This window comes from Triturus cristatus, chromosome 4_2, assembly GCF_964204655.1.
Source record: "Triturus cristatus chromosome 4_2, aTriCri1.1, whole genome shotgun sequence".
In the NCBI taxonomy this organism is placed as follows: Eukaryota; Metazoa; Chordata; class Amphibia; order Caudata; family Salamandridae; genus Triturus; species Triturus cristatus.
This window is the reverse complement of record NC_140586.1, coordinates 126572417-126592848: the sequence shown is the minus strand read 5'-3', so window position 1 is coordinate 126592848 and position 20432 is coordinate 126572417. Positions and strand designations below refer to the sequence as shown.

At 43.4% G+C, this 20432-nt stretch overlaps 1 protein-coding gene across 5 annotated transcripts in view; it reads right to left on the bottom strand.

Moving 5' to 3' along the window:
• Window positions 1-20432, bottom strand: part of LOC146833145 (ohanin-like) — a 189197-nt gene that overhangs the window by 90273 nt on the left and 78492 nt on the right. For all 5 annotated transcript variants that reach the window (XM_085600774.1, XM_085600777.1, XM_085600775.1 and 2 more), the window contains one exon: window positions 13289-13309. In XM_085600774.1, the coding sequence (XP_085456900.1) occupies window positions 13289-13309 (21 nt within the window). The remainder of the gene's footprint in view (window positions 1-13288; window positions 13310-20432) is intronic.

Genomic DNA, 20432 nt, shown 5'->3' with positions numbered 1-20432 from the left:
CCTACGTGAAGCACGGGCGTCCATTTGCCTTGACCCGAGTGAGATCTCAGACTGGGCCTGGCGGTGCTGTGACAGAGGCCTGGTTTGGCGGCGCCCCACGTGAAGCACGGGCGTCTTGAACAGCACAATGCACATGAGGTGAGCAGGCTGCGTGACGGTGTTGCTGCATGAGTCCTGGTGCTGCTGAGCCAGGAGGCCACTGGCGTGCTGAGCAGCGGCAGAGATTGCATAGCTCGGTTGGTGCTGGGGCCCCGCACCCAAGAAACCAGGAGCCCTATAGAGACAGTGTCGGCGGTGGGGGCCTGTGCCTAGGGGTGGAAGAGGCTGGCCATAACAAACACCACGTTGTGGAGGAGAGGGCCAAGGTTACTCGACCTGGCCTTTCGTTCCCCCCGTACATAGTACAATTGGACTTTGTGAACAACCCCTGCTGGGCATTTTGAAGGATTAGACTGTGCTGCGCAGCTGTACACACCATGGGCCTAACAGAGGGCAAACAATCCAAGTTGCATTTCTCCGTGAGCAAGAACGCTCCCAATGAGTCTGAAGACACAGCCTCACGAAGAGAAGAGGGAACCCTTGCCTCTACTCCCACACAAGACTCAGATATTAAGGCATTACTGTTAAATATGCGCCAAAGCCTCACGTCCATTGAATTTAACATGAACGCCATGAATATGGGTATAGACTTCATTACACAAATACTAGAAAAACACAACGGGCGTATATCGGAGACGGAGCAGCGCATTTCTGCACTAGAGGACCACTCTACAGCTAGCAACGAAAAGGTACTAGGCATGGAGAAACTGCTTAAAATCATTGCTGCAAAAAAAAAAATGAGGACTTAGAGGCGTGCACGCGCAGAAATAATTTGCACATTGTAGGGGTCCCAGAGTCCACTGCTACGGGATGCATGGGAGACTATGTTGAAAACATTTTGCTGTAGCTCATCGTGCGGAAGTTTTCTCTAAGGTCCTGGTGGTCGAAAAGGCCCATTGACCCTTGGCACCAAGGCCACCACCGGGTACACCTCCTCGTCCTATCCTGGCGCGGTTACTCAATTAAAAAGACCGAGACACAGCATTTCGGCTAGCCAGAGAGAAACAAGACTTATCCTATGATGGTAACAGAATTTCGATCTATCCGGACTTCACCATGGCGGCGCAGGAAGCACGGAAAAAATGACTGCCGGTCAAAAAGGAGCTGCAGCTAGCCAATATACAATATTCCATGCTCTATCCTGACAGATTACGATTTCTACACCGAGGAAAATCGCATGTCTTCAACAACCCGCAGCAAGCCCAGGACTTCCTGAAAACTGCCTTGAGGCGCTCGCCTACACCCCGAGATGGAGACCCAGGCTCCAGTCGATCCTCACCGGCGCCAGAAGAGGACTAATGGTAAACCGCATAAATACAGGAACTGCATCAGAAATTGGTAAGACTGTGCATTCTGATAAACTGCATGTCAATGGGAATCATGGATGAACTTACATGGCCCCAGCCACATACTAAATATGTTGTTCCCTTCAAAGGCGTCAATTACTGATAAGACTGCCATGTAATAATGTTCTCCTGGGCAGGGGGGTAACACAGGCCCCCGCAGCCACCTTGGTGCGGGGGGCCCCCATTCTCCAAGGGGCCACCTCAGCACAGCACTCTGGCTTCAGAGCTCCTGATTGAGCCCGGAGGGGCCCCATCATGTGCCTTGCAGGGAGGCCCCCTCAAGTTTCATTACGCCAGTGCTCCTGGGCTCCCTCACAATTGAGAGTTGTGCTGACGGCTCCTCTAGCGCACTTCCCCAGAGGGAACCCCCCTGACAAATGTTGGGTATTGCTAACATGTCACTAATAGCGGATGTTTTTCTACTGTTGATGGCTTTGCATAGGTCAGTTATTAATTGGGTTGGGTGGGATTTTATTCGCCTGTGGGATTAGGCCGCAGGTGTGGGAGTTGGCTGGGACAGGTTTGTTCTTATTGTACGTGAAAGTATTGTACTGCACAATCTTGCATGTACGCGGATACATATGCACACGTCTTATGTCATGCAGCATCATAATATTGGCACCAAATACACATTCGTTCCCTCTGAGGCTCTAAAGGGGCGATGGCTACCTTAGGTCCACATAGAACCCCTATTATTCACTGTATGACATGGAATGTGCACAGCCTTCGGGACCACCGCAAGCGTACACAAGTTTTAGGATACCTGGACTGGCACCAAGTCCAGGTGGCTATGATACAAGAGATTCACATAGACCCTCAAGCGCCAATTAATTTTGGTGGAAAGTGGGCTGCACACGGCTGCTTTTCCTCTTTCTTCACATATGCCCAAGACACGGCCATCCTTGTAAAGTCTGGTCTGGGATACTACCCATTAGGAAACTTATGGGACACTCAGGGTAGATTCAGTATCATGTGGGGCAGGCTAGCTGGACACACAGTTACGCTAGTAAGCTGTTATGTGCCCAACATTGACAATCTGGGATACTTTGATAAATTATGGGGTCACATCCTGGAAATAGGATCCACCTTTATTGTATGGGGAGGAGACCTCAATCTGGCATTGGATACCCTGGCTGATCGCTCTCCCACCCATTCACATTCACACCCCCAGGAGACTAAACACCTTTCAAGTATTGTAACAGATTATCAGCTGTTTGATACATGGAAGGTTCTTCACCCAGAGCAAAGGGAGGGTACTTTCTTTTCCAGCGTGCACTCTAGCTGGACGAGGTTGGATATTGGTTACTTTCAGCAGGACTAAATATGTGGCTTAGACAGGTGTTGCATCTGGCGCGTACCCTCTCAGATCACTCCACAGTACTTATGAAACTTTTGCCGCCAGGTAACGCATCCCCTTATCGGTCGTGGTGGTTCCAGCCCACGGCTCTGCTAGATATGGCCTTCTGTGAGTAGATACGTCAGGAGATCATTGAGTTCTTCCCTCACAACATAGATAGTGTGTCAACGCTGGTGTGCGTGCGGGAGAGTTTTAAAGTTACAGTGAGGGGATTATGTATAGCTAAGAGTGGGGCATTCTGAAGTCCATAAGAGGTACCCTGCATAAATTAGAGACAGACATAAAAAATATAGAAGAGATACTTGCCTCCTCCCCTACCCAGAACCTTAAGGTGAAACTCAAGGAGCTACTCACAGAATATACAATTGAAGCAGAACGTGAATCTAAATTCCGATTGAAATACCATGTTGCCAGGGTATATGGGGAGGGTGAACGCCTTGGTAAGGCCCTAACTTAAGTTACCAGAGTCCCGAGATTAACTAACAGACACACTGATACAAAGGGGATCCTCTAAGTTTTTTCCAACTATTATGTGTCACTGTATCACACGTGAGAGCATGGCACACCAGACAGAGCATCCTATTTTGAGGATACTGCCTATGGATGGATCAGTGACTCCCATAGAGAATTCTTGGCCGCTGAGTTTGAGGAGGATGAAATACGGGCTACAATAATGGGCTTGTGCTCGGATAAGGCCCCAGGGCCTGATGGTCTGCCTGCAGACTTTTATACATTTTATATTGAGGAGCTTGCCCCCTTACTCAAGCAAGTTTTTGAGGAAGACAGAGAGACTGACACTCTTCCCCTGTCAATGCGCCAAGCCATGAATATATCTCTGCTTAAGCCGGGCAAAGAGCCCATTAGTTGTGAAACAGACCCCTGTCATTGATCAACTGACACCAAGATTTTGGCTAAAGTCATCGCCAACAGACTATCCCTGCTGATGGATGGGCTGGTTCTTCCGGATCAGGCGGGCTTTGTGCCAGGTAGGGCTACCTCCCACCATCTGAGAACCACCTTTGCGTTATTACATGACATCGACCCGGAGGTCTCTACTGCTGTTTTTTTTTTAGACGCCACAAAAGCGTTTGAGTCCCTTGAATGGGGTTACATGTTTGCCATACTGGGAGAATAGGCCTCCCCCAACTGTTCCTAGCATGGATAAAGCTGTTATATTCTCATCCTGAGGCAATAGTACAGCTTAACGGGCTATACTCTGATCCAATTTCCATTACGAGGGGCATGCGGCAGGGATGCCCATTATCCCCCCTGCTCTTCGCTCTGGCCTTGAACCCTTAGCTGCCAAAATTAGACAACATCATAGAGACTATGCAATCCAATATCCCTCCTGTCAGATATTGATATCATTGTATGCTGATAATATTGCCCTCTACCTACGAGATCCAAGCACTAGTCTTAACCCGATCCTCCGGGAATTCATAGGATTGGTGACCTCTCTGGAATAAGACTCAATTGGAGTAAATCCCAGATCTTTCCACTCACTCCCAACACTGAGCAATTCACCTGGGATTTCCCACTAAGCTGGTATGAACACGAAATAAAATATTTAGGCATGGCCATTACTAGGGACAGAGAGACAACCCTTTGGGCCAATTATGCCACAGCGAGTGAAACCGTAACTTGGTGGACCGCTGGATCACACTGCCACTCTCCCTAGCCAGCAGAGTGGCATTGATGAAGATGAACATTCTGCCCAAGTTCCTATACTTGTTCATCAACATACACTACAATCCAGGGCAACCTTTCTTTAATACTCTTCGGCCCTTGCTTATCAGACTGGCATGGGGAGGGAAACAGCCCCGGGTGGGCTGGAAAGTCATGACACAACCATTTCTCAGGGGGGGCTTTAAAGCCCTGGATATGGAATTGTATTATCTCAGCGTGCAAGCCCACTATGCTACATACTGGCCCCATCTCCCCCTTACATGCTGCACCTGGCCATTGACAAGGAGTACATGATGGCAATGCCCCTAAACTCCTTTCTGGGAACCCCAGTCCCTGGCTTGGGAGTATCCCATCACACAGTAAGCTGCACTAATCATGCATGGAAACGACTGGCAAAAATAATGGACAAACCAGTGTTATATTCCCCATTAATGGCGCTTCTGTATCTACCATCTGATCCTGTCACCCAAGAGGTTGCATGTCGGGAGATGCTCTGTAAGCGGAACCTCAATGTGTGGGGAGACCTGTACCGTGAGGGACAGGTTAAAGATCGATGGGAACTGCTGGCTGGTGATAGGACTATGCCCCTGGAGGTATTTTTGTACATACAACTCAAATACGAGATTAGGGCCAAAGTCCCGGTATTCCCAGTGGAACCTCCCAGACTGGAGGTCCTACACACAGAATTGGCAATTACAGGACCAGCACACGCTGTATCCCATATATATTGAGCCGGCCACAGATTACGCATGGGGTCAAAGAGGACTGGGGCAATGACTTGGGGACGCCGTTGACGGATGAGCAGTGGACTTACTGCTGCTCACAAACAGAGGCCATCACTGCGAGCAGCCAACTGCATATCATTCATTTGAAATTTCAGAATAGAACCTACTACACCCCCGCACAGCTATGCAAATATAAGCTATGAGAAGATGATCGCTGAATGTGTTGCCGGAGTGAGGGAGCAGACTTCCTGCACCTCACTAGGCAATGCACTATGATTCAACAGTATTGGAGGGAGGTGCTAGACGCATTGTCCAAAATGGTTGGCACTACTATACCGCTAACTCCCTTGATAGTACTCCTGGGATACACAGCTGACATACAGAATCCATGTAGGAAATTTGCGGCTCTGAGTCTACTGCTAGCTAAGCGCAGGTTGGCTTGCAGATGGGTTATGGGGCGTGCTCCTAAATTCAAAGAATGTCTCACAGATTTCATATATTGTAAAGATCAACTCACAACTTACGTAGATCTCCTGCTGGCCCCGTCTCGCCCCAGAGACATTTGGGAGCCACTGATAGAGTACCTGAAAGAACATTCAGACTGACAATATGCACAGCCGGCTGGTCGCACGAAATGAACACTGAAGGGAAAATCATTGGGGCGGTGGGGAGGTGTAGGTGGCCCTAACAATGGATAGAGACTCATGTATTAGAGGGGAAAAGTGGTCAGATGTGACTCAATGTTTTTATAAAAAAGAAGTCCGGTGCATAACTGAATCCATTCATTACGGCACATGCCAAGCACTAAAGATAGACATTGGAAGACTGCAAGACAACTGTATTTATATTTCACATCACGCAAACTGTCTATTCAGGTGTTATTATGTACCATGCTCTACCTTCTTTTTTGTTTGAAAATTATATAAAAACTTTTTTAAAAAATTATATTTTTCCTCTAAGTTCAGTATAAGAATACAATCATTTATTATGGTAGCTGGACAGAGTTTGATTTACATACTTGATGCATTCTAAATAGTCTACTTGATCACAGACCAAGTACTAAGAAAGAAAAGTACGAAGATAAAAATGTCATGGCTCTCTCGACTGCTTTATTACATGCTCCTTTTACTTTGCAGAACTCATTTATAGGCATACACCTCCTAGGTTCTAGTTTCTGGCCTAGTATTTTCATATTAGACAACTTCTAATTACAACACTTAATGACACCCTTCATCCTGGCTTTGGAATTTTAATATTTTAATGTAGAGACCCATTACATCCAGAGTTATTGAAATCTTGCAGGGGAAGACATATAGGAGAGCATTACAGTTTGAGGCAGTTGGGTGAATCAAATTGGAGATAAACACTTTATTAAACAAGGATACATTTCTTCAATAACCAAAGGAAGTTTGGCTTTAGGTATCAATGTTCTGGCATACTTTTATTAATGGCTTTTTAGTTGTAATTATTTTCATTAGCTATTTATCACTATGGGTCAGCATGAAAGCACATTAGCATTCATGATCCTGAGGATGGTCTCACATACTTGTAACATTAGGGACTGAAACATCAATGTTGTGTCACTTCTCTCATGCTATGATTGAAGCCCTGCATTGATGGATTTATACAAAGAACTCATTCCAGTTATCAAGAGAGTGGACCATACATGTATTAATCTATGACTGTTTAATGGATTTCTGATTTACTGTACTTGATTAATGTATGCCGAGTTCTCGATTCTTGCAGTACCTAACCATGCAAGTATTTTAGTTGAACTCCTTTGTGTACGCATGCTTCCCTTTCCTTGCCTTTGCTTCATAGATTGATTTGACTTATCAATTTCGTATATATTTTGACTAATTTCATTTATTCACAAATAATGATCCCCTTGCTAACAATTTGCCTTTTAGATTAGCGATTCCCAGGCTCCCAAGGGGTTATTGGGTTGCCCATCCCTCCTGTGGTTCTTAAATTTCTTTCTCACATCTTTGGAAGGTATTTCAGAAGGGTTGGTTCCAGAGTTCTTCAGTGGTGTAAGGCGGATAATAGAGAAAATCTTAAACAAGGCCAGGTTCTGGTACCTTTTTTAAAGCGAGAATATTCTTCTAATCAGAGACCTACTTAGGTTGGTAAGAGACCATCAATCAAACCTTTCAACTCCAAATCTATTCTGGAAGTGACTAGAGTAATTCACAATGTGTCCCTGTTATAGCACAGAGGCACTTCCATAAAGGGCGCCTCTGTAAAAGAGTTAAAGAAATATATGATGTGCTGTTCAGAAGATGGTATTGTTTCTTTAAACATTGTCTCTTGAGGTGAAGTTTCAGAACTCCTAGCACCTGGAGCTTAATCACATATGTTAACACTTTGGCCCTGATTACGATGTGGACCGTATCGGTCTGGAAACGCCCGATCAAAGGTTGGCGGTTCCAACTTCACAATTAAGATGTGGTGGTCGGAAACATCCATTTTGCTATGGCAGCTTATGTGGTAGGCGGAAAAAGTCCGCAGCACAACCTGCCATAGCAAAATGGATGTTTGTAAACATCACTGCACCATTTGACGGGCACAACACGGTGCCTGCCACACAGTGCAGGGATGTTTAGGGGAGCATCATAGGTGCTCCCAGGCCGCATAGTGGAGGGCCATGAGGGAAGGGGGCCCTGCTAGGGGTACCCAAAGTCATTTTCCGACAGCCTTTCCATGTCGGAAAGGCCGACATGGAAAGGCTGTCGGAAATTGACATTGTAATCCCGACGGCAGAGACGCCGTCCTTAGGGGCTTATGTTGTCTTTCTAACTCACCAACGGGAAGTGCCACGGACGGTCCCTCTGCCCGATGCCTCTGCCCACCACATCATAATGCAGCGGGCGGACCACAGGGGCAGATGTTGGTGTGTCCAACTCAGACGTGCCGTAAGTATTGGACCCACCCCCTTTGTATTTAGTAGGGAGACATATGGGGCAATTTACAAAGGTAACTTACACTTGTGTACACTTACACTTTAGAGTCACTTTCCTGCTTTGGACTATTTACAAAATCTGAGTGTAAAGTTACTAAAAAGTGTAGACTTTCACATCTCCACCTCCTAAAAACAGAGAGTGAAGACAATTTATCAAGTGTAGGTTACTGCTGCCACAAAGAAACATTAGTACAACCAGCACCACACATGGCCAACCAACGGTATTGGAACACCCTCCCAAAGAAAATAATGGAAGTAAGGACATAAAATAAAACCCCATAGGAAATAATATTAAATTAAATTACATTATTCAAAATAGTTAAAAAATATAAATAAATATAATTTTGCATTAAAATAATATATAAAGAAAGCATTTATAACATTGGTAACTTTAATTTATAAATGTAAAATTACATTTGAATAAAATGAAATTACATTACATTATCATATATACACACATCACAATTAATTAATGCAGGATAAAATATTGTTTTTGTAATTTAGATGTGAATTAATCGTTTTCAGTTAAACTACAGAAAATGTAATTTAGTCTACTTAAAATAAATAAATATTTAATTAATAATTAAGTTAATAGTGCTGTAGCATTTTTTAATGTTCCACATTTAAAATATATATACTAAATATATAAAAGTATGACTAATTATAAAGATTAGACATTTTTACATTTCCTTATACCATTCAAAGGTCTCTACATTGACTATGGAGACTGTATGGTAAAATGTATAGGAAAGTGAAAACCAAATGATTTCATTAAGATTAAAAAAACCATAATTGTAATATTATTTTTATGTTGCTGCAAATTAATTTTACATATTTATTTTAAATGTAAAACGTTGTCAGCACTGGCTGCATCCTTTTGTTTTTTTTTTTCTTTACTTCCAGCCATGTTATAGAGCAACTGCGCTAAATAACATTGACAAGGTCAATAGGTCTCATATAGGTGAGACCTATTGGCTTTACCAAAGATTTTCTGTGGAAGGACGGGAAGGGCAAGCAATATGAGATGGACATGATGGAGAGGGGGGGCTGCAAAACGAATGAAAGTCGGAAGAGGGCAGGAAGGACAAGTAACACAAGGACGGGATAATTCAATTCAATTCAAATAGACTTTATTCGGATTTCAAAAACCATCCATAAAAGCACAAAATAAATTTTAAAATACACACATACAATACTGCAATTTTGGGCCGCAACTTATCATTTACAAATATAATTTATAAAAACAGCAATGAAAACTCAAATGACCTTTATACTGTACAATGCATAAAACCACCTTAGATACAATATATAGCAGTGTATAGCAAAGGATAAACATAGGTATTATGAAAACAAGACAAATACGTTATAACACATTAGGTTAGTGCAAATCATGTTTTAAAGTGCAAAGTGCATATCATGGTATTAAATTAATCAATTCTCAAGGACCTGCGTGAGCATACAATAGCATTAAGAAAATTGCTAACTCTAAAAATTAATTCATCAGATCCCAACATTAAAAAATGTCTATAAGCATGATTGAGGTCGGTCAAATCATGTTTTCTACAATAGGGGATTAAATAGTGCCTTGTAAACTTCATGTAAAAACCACAGCCAAAGATAAAGTGTAACATACTCTGGGTTCCACCATGGTCACATGGGCAATTTAATTTTTCCAGATTTTTGATGTAACCCAATGGAAAACAGATAAGATTAATAATACTCCGGTCTCTGAATCTGAAGAGTAAGGTCCTCTTCCATCTGCCCAATTTTTTACGTAAATAGGGCTGAGGTAACCTCGAGAATTCAAGAGATGATTCCTGGATTTGTAAATAATTGATAATAGATGGTTTCACAAAATCTACTCTTTCCCTCTCTTTGTGGTAATGCTGATAGAGTGCCCTTCTCACTACATTTTTGTGGGAGCCATCAATCTGGTCGGGGTATGTAAAAAGATGACCATAATTAACACTCATAAGGCTCTTTTCTACCGCATTAATCCAGGGAATTAAGTCGACATTCTCGCAATTCAGACAGTCCAGAATAATCTCGCGGGACAAGGAAGCTGCCGGGTTTTTCCAGACCCTTAACCAGAACAGTGCGGGTCTTGCTCTTATAAAATCCTCAACATAATGTAGTTTTAATTCATTATGGCATACAGTAGTTGGTGCACTAATGACTCCCCCCAAAATTTTCCGGCAAAATCTGTTCTCTTCTCTCTGTAGTTCGGAACAGTTCGAAAACCCCCAGACTTCAGCCCCGTATGTGCCAGTTGGGAGACATTGGCTCCGATAAATTTGTAATAAGCTGGAAACCACATCCGCCTGGCGCGGTTGACGGAGAGAGATAACAGAGTTAATCGATTTTGAGAGTTTATTTCTCCCCACTGCAACGTGGGGTTGCCACGAGCCGCTATTAGAAAATAGCAGGCCCAAATATGGGAAAGTGCAAGTGCTTTTTAGGGAGTTTTGGCCTATCACAATCTTTGGGATTTTGTAATTTTTAGGACCACAGGTCATTATAAAAGATTTACTGTAATTAGTGCACAAACCTAAGTCAGACATGTAGTCAACAAATCCCGAGATTAAAATACGTAGAGCGTTCGGGGTGCGGCCTATAAGTACCGCATCATCCGCGTAGAGTAACGCCGGGATTGGTTTCTTGTTAATCATAGGGACGTCTTTTGTCAGGTTACATAAAGAATGGGTTAATTCATTGATGTATAATATAAAAAGCAAGGGGGCCAGAACGCAGCCCTGTCTAACCCCCTTGCCTATTAAAATTTCATTTGAGACCTCGCCTTCATTATTTATTCGGACGCGGGCCTTCAGGTTGCAATGGAGGTTGGCCAAAAAGTGCACTAATGGTTCATCTAAGCCGTAATTTAAAAGAATGGACCATAAGCGGGAACGATTTACAAAATCAAATGCCGAGCTTAGGTCCATGAACCCAAAATACAGAGGGGATTGTTTAGCTCTTGTATATTTAGCCATTATAAGGTTGAGGTTCAGACATTGTTCCACCGTGCCTAGTTTGCTCCTAAAGCCTAACTGGCATCGGTGGATGATAGAATTGTCATCTGCCCATGTGCTAATTCTATCAAATAAGACCCTGCCAAGGACCTTCAGGGTATTATCGATCAATGATATTGGTCGATAACACCCCGGGTCCAACCTATTTCCCTTTTTGAAAATAGGTACGATAGTACTACTGGACCAAGTCGAGGGGATAGATTTCTTACTCAAGTTGTTAAAAAGATTACAGAGTAAGGGGGCCCAGAAACTTATGTTGGATTTAATCTGGTCGATAGACAGACCATCCGGGCCTGGTGCCTTGTTACCGGCACTATTTCCAATAGCTTCCTCTACCTCCTCTAGTGTTATAGCTATGGTGCTATCTGGGAAACTATCCTCGGTATGGTCTCCAACTTCCGCATATAATTTCGAAAAGTGGGTGACCCAAGAGTCTCCTGTGATATTGCAGTTAATCGGGGTGATATTACTTCCCAGGGCTCTCAAGTTCTTTACGTTTCTCCAAAACCCAGTTGAATCTTTTAGGGCAGCAGATTTAGTTAAATTATCCCAGTGGCTTATTAAAAGCTCTTCAGTTCTAACTTTTAGTGCGTGTTTATATTTAAAGCGTAGTGAACTGACAAGGGACACATCTCGAGGTTTTACTGCCAAGGCCTTTCTGAGTTCTCTATTGGCCCTCGAGCAATTAGTATCAAACCATCTTTGATCGGTTACATTGTGTTCTTTTGACGGTCTAGATATTGCCCTTTTTATAACTGTGCATAAATCACAAAAAGACTTAATTATGTCGGGGCCACCGAATGCTAAACATTTGGAGATCAACAGAGGATTATTCCTGATCACAGTAGATAGGATCTCTTGGTTATCGATCCCTCTCCAGACAATCCTGAGTCCATCTGTAGAAACAGTAATATTTTGGGCTCCTGTCTCATAAGGGCCTATAGGTTTATTAATAGATTTAAGTTGGATTACTATGGGCAGATGATCGCTATATGGGCTACTAACAACCTCAGAGCTAAATAACACTTCACTAAGGAGGGAAGAGGTAAACATATAGTCAATCGTAGTTGAACTACCACGGCCAATGTAAGTAGGGGCCGGCTCAATTCCCTCAGGGGATCCACATAGGCTCACAAGGACGGGATAAACAAGACCATGGTTGCCGGGAGGAGAGAAGGAGGGAGCAAGCAACACAATGGACAGCAGGAGATGGTTGGGAGGGAGCAAGCAACACTAGGAAAGCAGGCTGAGGGTGGGCACTTGTAGTCTTATTGATTGCAACAAGTCAATTAAAAAAAAATACCACCTCTAGAAGTGCCTGGCCGATGGAAAGACACTGGCCATAGACCGAAAGCTGTACTTGGTCATGCTCCATGGAACAGCCAGACACACCAAGATAAAGTGAAACCCGGACATGCTGAACAATAAGAAGCAAGGAAATGAGAAGGATGTTGAAGTCAATCACCGGTATGTCAAAAGCAGACTGTAAGCCCTTTAAGCTTCTTAAAAGAAGAAAATAAGCACAGTCCTAAAAATGCCACAGAACTTGTATGTTGATTTTGAAATAAAATGTTTAATTAATTTAAATAAAAATAATTATTTTTCAGAAGTTTAAAATAAAAATACATTTCCAACCTAATTAAATAAATTACATATTTTATTATGCATTAATAATTGTTAAAAGTGTCCAGAACCCCTCGTAAACATGTCAATAGCATTTGTGGAGCTGAATGACAAGATTAGAAGAATAAAAAAACAGGCCATCTAGAAGTTTTTTTCACAATGAACTGCATAGTGTCTCTTAATACTCTTAAAAAAGATCCACATTTAGATACCGTCACAAAGCATGGTACCCACTGGGCTGTCTGCAACAATAGCCATGTTGATGGCGATGTTCAGTGGATCCAGTATTTAGTCTAAAGTCACAACACAGGATAGCAGCAATACTGACATTTCCAAAGATAAAATGCTTTACAAAGGTGTAGCCATTTTTAGTTTACACAACACAGGTTACTATTAGTAGTGCAATAAAGAAATCGAAGCAGAGGAAGAGGTGCTTGAGTTAGTGGTCTCTGCAGTCTTACCTTCATTACTGGCGTAGTTATCTGTGAAAAATAAAAGATGGGTCAGGATCCATTCACATTAGCAGATGCTTGTTTGTTTTACAATCCAAGACTTTCCAGAGCATTTCCCCAAGTGCTATTCCTTTCTTTAATGGATGGACCGGATATTAACAAAACAATGGCATTTGTGCAGGAAATTGTACCAGCAACCAATAGAATTAATTCAGACTTCAAAAAGCAATTATCCAAAATATACCAGCCTAGTGAAATTAAGAGCAAGAACCTATAATTTGTTTTTGCTTAATTACATGACATGTTTGGAATATTGTGAAATTACACTTAATTACAAGAAATGCAAATCCACTAATTAGCTCTATACTGCATAGTGAACGGTGTCCACTCAATTCTTGGAGCAAGGAAGGCTTCGTGCAAAAAAAAAGAAAAAACTCAAAAAACAAGTGCTGCAAACTACTGTTCATGCTCTAGTTGTAAATGCTGTTCTTGGGCTATAATTTTGCCACACACAGCCATGAAAATTACACAACGTGGTGTAATTTTGGGATTTGTGTAACAACTGTAATGCAAAAAACTGAAAATTATGTTAAGTACAACATAGTAAATTCTATTTTACACAGGCCTAGTCCCGACTACCCCTGCACTTACCTTTGTCAAATCCTTGCTGTTAAATTAAGAATAAATGATTTGATTTGATTTGATTTGATTAAGGATTTCTAGAGCGCATAGCTACCCTCGGGCGTCCCAGCGCTAACGTAACAGCTTGAACAGTACTCCTATGGATGGATTATTGGGGGAACAACCAGGTTTTCAGCAGTCTGCGGAATGATAGTAAATTGTTTTCTTTGTGTATGTTAAGGGGGAGGCTGTTCCATAGCTTAGGAGCGTTATAAGAAAAGCGGCGGCCGCCAGTGCGAGCTTTCCTTATTCTGGGGACGCTCGCTAGAAACAGGGTGACTGACCTGAGCTGTCGGGTAGATTTGTGCGGCATGATGAGAGGTCTCAATATTGGTGGGCCTTTGCCTTGTAAGATTTTACGGGAGATGCGCAAGGCTTTGAAGGAGATGCGTTCTTGGATGGGAAGCCAGTGAAGCGCCTTAAGGGAGGGTTTGGCTGAGCATCTAGATTTCGTTCCCGTCAGTAATCTTGCTGCAGCGTTCTGGGTGTGCTGAAGTTTTTTTATGACAGCTACAGGGGCGCCTAGGTATAGGGCGTTTCCGTAGTCTAATCTTGATATGATGAGGCCCTGAATCAGAATTTTCCTAGACTGGGGGGGGATAAGCGGAAGGATCTTACGAGATGCTCGCATGAGTCCAAAGCAGGTGCCGGCTGTCTTTCTCGCTTGGGCTCTGAAACTGAGGTCCTGGTCTAGCCAGAAGCCTAGGCTTTTGATTTCTTGTTTTGGTATGGGGGGGTGCCCATGCTAGCTGGCCAGGCAAGGGTTTTGGGGAGTTTGTTTGGGTCGCCTAGAAGCATGATTGCGGATTTCTCTACGTTGAGTTTGAGCCTGGAGTCTCCCATCCATATAGATATATTGTGCAGGCAGGAGACTAAGTTCTCCATTGATTGATCGGCCTGGTTGATGGAGACGACTAGTTGTGTGTCGTCGGCGTACATGACCACCTTTATGCCGAATGGAGAGGCGATGTCGTCCAAAGGGGCCATGTAGACATTAAAAAGTGTGGGGCTCAGGGAGGAGCCCTGAGGGACTCCACAGTTCAGGGGGAGAGATTTAGAGTGACCGTGGCTGTCGGCCACTTGGAAGGTCCTGTGTTCCAAGAATGATTTTAGCCATGCCAGGGCGGTCTCCGAAATGCCCGTTTTTCGGAGACGGTGGAGAAGGATGGTATGGTCCACCGTGTCGAAGGCGGCACTCAGGTCCAGGAGGATCACTGCCACTGATCCTCCTGCATCCAGAATGGACCTTGTCTCCTCTGTTACGGCCAGGAGGGCGGTGTCAGTTCCCTGTCCAGGCCTGAACCCTGTCTGCGAGTGGCGAAGGAGGTTGTTAGTCTCTAGGAATGTTGAGAGCTGTTCATTCACAATTCTCTCTGCCACTTTGCTGATGCCTGGGAGGAGGGAGATGGGTCTAAAGTTAGAAGGGTCCAAGGGGTCTAAGTAAGGTTTCTTTATGAGTGCACGCACTATCGAGCTTTTCCAGCTGGCGGGAACTATCCCGCTGGAGAGAGAGGCATTTATCAGCCTCATGAGATGGGGGAAATGGTGGGGGCTACTAGTTTGAGTTTGCTCATGGGGGCTGGGTCATCCGGGGAGCCACTCTTCACACGATTGAGAGTGTCCAACAGCCTTTCGATGGTGACGGGGAGGAAAGCTTTCAGAGTTGGTGCGTCTGGGTCGATGGACCCAGCTGGGAGGTTAGTTGGGGGATAGATATTGGGGAAGGTCCTGATGATTTTTAAAATTTTGGCTCAGAAAAACTCTGCGAGTTGGGTACACCTGGCACCGGTGGGATCGGCGGCCGGCTGCGGTTCAGGGACTTTCATGAGACTTTTTACTATGCGGTAAGTCTCCCTGGAGGAGTTGGAGGCAGCCATGATTTTTCCTTCGTAATACGAGGCTTGTGTGTTTTTGATGAGGGTTTTATATTGCTTCATGGCCGATTTATAGGTTTCTTTGTTGTTAAGGTTCCAATCTTTTCTCCAGCGACGTTCCAGTCTTTTGCATTTTTTTCAGAGATCTCGTAGTTCCGAAGTGAACCAGGGGGATTTGTAGGAATTCCTCTTACTAGGGAGTTGTTTGACGGGGAGAACCGCGTCCAGAGACGATTCAATCCAGTCACGGAATTGGATGTCTGCTAGTGAGCGTTCCGGATTCAAGGTAGGGGTAGAGGCTGTGAGCTGGTGAGTCCAGGCATCCGTGTTTAGTTTGTTCCACGGGCGCAAAGGCGCTTGAAGTGGAAGGCTGGGGCTGATTTGACTGGCGATTGGGATTTTGAGGAGGATAAGGTGGTGGTCTGTCCAGGGGATGGGTAGGGGAGAGGATGTGGAGAGTTCTTGAATATTTGAAAAGATAGGGTCCAAAAGGTGGCCCTTATTATGAGTGGGCAGGAGATTTTTCAGGGAGAGGCTGAGTGCTGAGAGATCTTTTTTGAGGTCTCCCGCTATTTTGTTCCCTGGGTCATCGAAGTGGATGTTAAGGTCTCCTAGCACTGTAAAGTTGGAAGATAAACAGGCCAGGGAGGTGGCAGTCTCTACCAGAGAGTTCGGGAACTGTCCAAGTGGTCCCGGGGGTCGGTATATGAGTAAACCCGACAAACTTATTTCCGGGGAGAGATGTAGGGAAAAATGAGCGTTTTCACAGTTAAGGACTGGACTGCCCTTAAGCTGGCAGGTGAGGTGGGCTTTTGTGATTATTGCTAATCCGCCTCCTGATCCTTGTGGTCTGTCCAGATGTTTAATGTCATAGCCCTGAGGAAGGGCTTGGACTATGTCTGGGTCGGATGCGGAATTTATCCATGTTTCCGTGAGGAACAGCACTTCAATGTCGTTGTTCAGAATTAGTAGATTTATTTCGGTGCTGTGCTTGGGGAGTGATCTGCAGTTGAGCAGAGCCTTTTGATTGTTCTCTTTTTGGGGAGTGACTGCGGAGTGAGTTTGTATACACAGTGATTGCATTTATTGTGATGCTTATCAGGAGAAATTGAGTGAAGACAGAGGGCCGGGGTGCTTGTTGCCAGTTTCCGAAGAGTGTCTGATGAATAGGTAATGGGGGAAGAAACGAGAGAAACAGGGAGGCTGGGCCCTGGGCTCGTACTGGCGCGGACGGGCGCAGACGGGCTTACCTTTGGCGCGCCCGCAGCGCACGTCCGCTGCGCGTCAGGCTGAGGCACATCCTTTTGAGGACAGTGGAAGGGGCGTGGCCTCAGGGTGGTGGGCATGGCCTCACTTCCCTGATTGATGGCGGCAAATTGTTGACAGGCCCGCGGCAGCGTTCAGATCGGCTGCGCGGTGAATCTCTTCAAATAGTTGCCCAATAAATTAACAATCTACTCTCCCCTCACACATAAGTTAAACACTTCACCCACTTAACTGATAACTGTGCCTCATACTTCACCTCAAATAGCAAAAAAATGCAAACTAGCCCAGAAAAGCTTCACTACAGTGCACCTACTTCATCCTTTACAAATCACACTTTCCACATTTTCTCTCATGCTCATTTCCTTCTACCACACATCTCCAGCAGAGGTAATTCCATTTGGAAACGCCAACCCTTAATGCACCTCATCCAACACCTCAGGTCCCCAAGCCTTAACATTGGAGCACCTTTTAATCTGGTTTTAAGGTGTTACAATCCACACAAATGATCCTCACTCACTTATCCAACTTCATATCTCCATCACCTCTCATCTGTTATCATATCCTTCGGCCTCTCTGCGGCATCTTATACTGTATATCAGATTGTAACTCTATCACTGACTCTCCTCTCAACTGGTTCTCATCCAATCTCTCAAATCACTCATTCACATTTTCTTAGTTCTCTTCACTCAGTCCATGCACCCTGGTGGATCTCTGGCCCATAAAGTTTACCTCTGGGTCCCGTTTCCTCTGCATCATCTCTCAGCGATATCATCAGTTTCGTTGTCTCCCCAACCCATCAGCTATATGCAGAGGACGACCACATCTTTCTCACGTCCTTACTTTCACTATTCATATCCAAACACAGATCTCAGCATGCCTTATGGACAGTCATCAATGAATGGCAGTTCATTCACTGATGTCAAATTCAGTCAAAATGGAAATAATCAATATTGCTTAATTTGCACCTGCCTCCCTTCCCTCAACTGTCCATCGCCTTCCCTCACCCACTCACAGGCACCATGAACGTAGCATCGTCAGACAGAAACCTACGGAACACTTCAATGAATACGGATACATTTATCTCCAACAGGGATTAGTAATCAATTTTTATAAAATATGCTCAAATATTTCATTTCGCAAATCCAAAACACTGGTCTCCTGAGCAAACTCGACAAATGTGGCCATTCACTTGCCTAGCTTCCCGTATATTCTTTAAACTCACTGGAGGAAGTAATATATATTGCTACAAGAACTTATCACAAGAACTCCCCAGACACACCCACCTTGGATCACCAACAGCATACGATCTGGTAGAAGCAAAAAAAAACAAGCTCTATATCGGCTACAGATCATAAATTGCTCAACTGAAACAACCTCTCTGTAATCAGGGGCTGACACATGGTCACACCCAATCTTTGCTCAGCCCTACAAAAGCTGTTTCACCATAACCAGATCTCCATGCAGTATCTAGGTCATGTTTCTTTTAGCTCTTGGGGGTCACTACATTGAAAATCTCGCATATTAAAAGAGTCTTCTTAACTAGGCCATCTAATCACAAATTCGCCAAAGAATTATGGAAATATTTACTGTCTTGTTATTGCTTGTCATCCATCATATCTCACCTCAATCTAGTTGAAGACATCCACAATTACTAAAATACTTTTAATACTAAATTATCTTTCTATGCACAACATTTCATGTCCAAATAAAAACATTATTCTGCCATATGCAATCAGGATTGCCTACTGAATCTCAAGTTCTTTATGCGTGCACAGCTATGCAAAACATTCAATTTGTTTTAGGCTGAGGTCTGGCAGCTTTTAAAGACAATGCAGTTATTTAAATTTCATTCCCTGTGCCACCATTACAAATAAAGGTGAGAAGTACTGGCAAGAAGGGAACAAATATTTTTAGGATTACAAGCAGAATGGTTATGAACTCTCTATAGCTTTAGGGTCATTTTTAGAAGCTCCCACTCAAAATATTATACAGTATTTGAATTTCGTCGAGACGATCCCAGACAGGTTGATTTGTTGATATAGCTGGAGTTGAAAGAGGTGGTTTCATAGAAACATTTAACAGTTTGTGTTTTCATATTTCATGAGCAAATATCAATCTGGACACCAAGATTGTTTACTTTCTGAGCAGAATTTGTACACTATCCCACTACTGTTGGCCACAATGATGTAAGACTGTTATCCAAAAGAGATCTGATCTGATGACCTCAAGTCTCAGTGCCATTCAGAAAGTTGCAGTTCTCCTTCATCCAGCTATGCACATGTTTCAGACAAGAAGTGATGTTTTTATTCTAGTTCTAGTTCTAGTGGCTCTCAATGAGGCTGGAAATAAACATCCACAACTTATAGAAGACCTTGATACATAGAATTGGTCTATACTACTGTACTACAACTATTTAATATAGGCACATGCTCAGATATCCTATGGTGGATATTATCAACCGTGGTTTTGTCCTTTCACACAGATTTTCTGCAACAGACTTTGGCTTTAAGCCTCAACCTACTTACCAACATAAATGCACAACCCACATCAGGTGAACTCAGCCTTTGCCTTGTTTAACTTGGAGTAATATTTCCACCCCAAACTTTAGTAATTTAAAATTGGTGCACCATATAACTTTCAACATGTTCAATCTTACTTTCCTCCAAGGCATACACTGTTTTCAAGCTATGCAACCACACATATACACTCAGTACATTCTCCAACTCTATGCCTCATATGGCTACAATGTCATCAGTAATATCAGTATGTCATCAGTGAGGTTATCAATGATGTCATTGAAAATGTCACAGAGTGATGTGACATGTGAGGTCATGAGCAGTACATGGCAAGGACGGATGTTGTAGTTAGCACAGTAAACTTTAAGTGGGAAATGTGTTTTTTTTGGTCTTAAAACATTAGTTTCATCTTCTTCCTACACTTAATTAATGTCACTTAAAGCTTTGTTTTTTCATTGATTATTTTTTTTAATGTAAGGAAAGATCTTATTGCTATAAGTAACTATAACACCACTCCTACCATTGGTTTTGTCAATTTCTCCTCTGCTACGCCGGGACTAAATTTTTAACCCCTTCAAGCCCAACCTGAGCACCTCTTTAAATACACATTTCTCAAAAACTGCACAATGGATTAACAAAAAAAAACATAAAAAGCATGCTTTGGGTAAAGTTCTAGCCTTATGCCAAATTTGGAGTAATTCGGTTCAGCCGTTTTTCTGTTATTGTAAAACAAATTTTCCTATGGGAATTAACATGATAAATCAATGTATTTGGACCCTCTCCCCTTTTTCTTGGCCCTTGGTTGATGGATAGAGT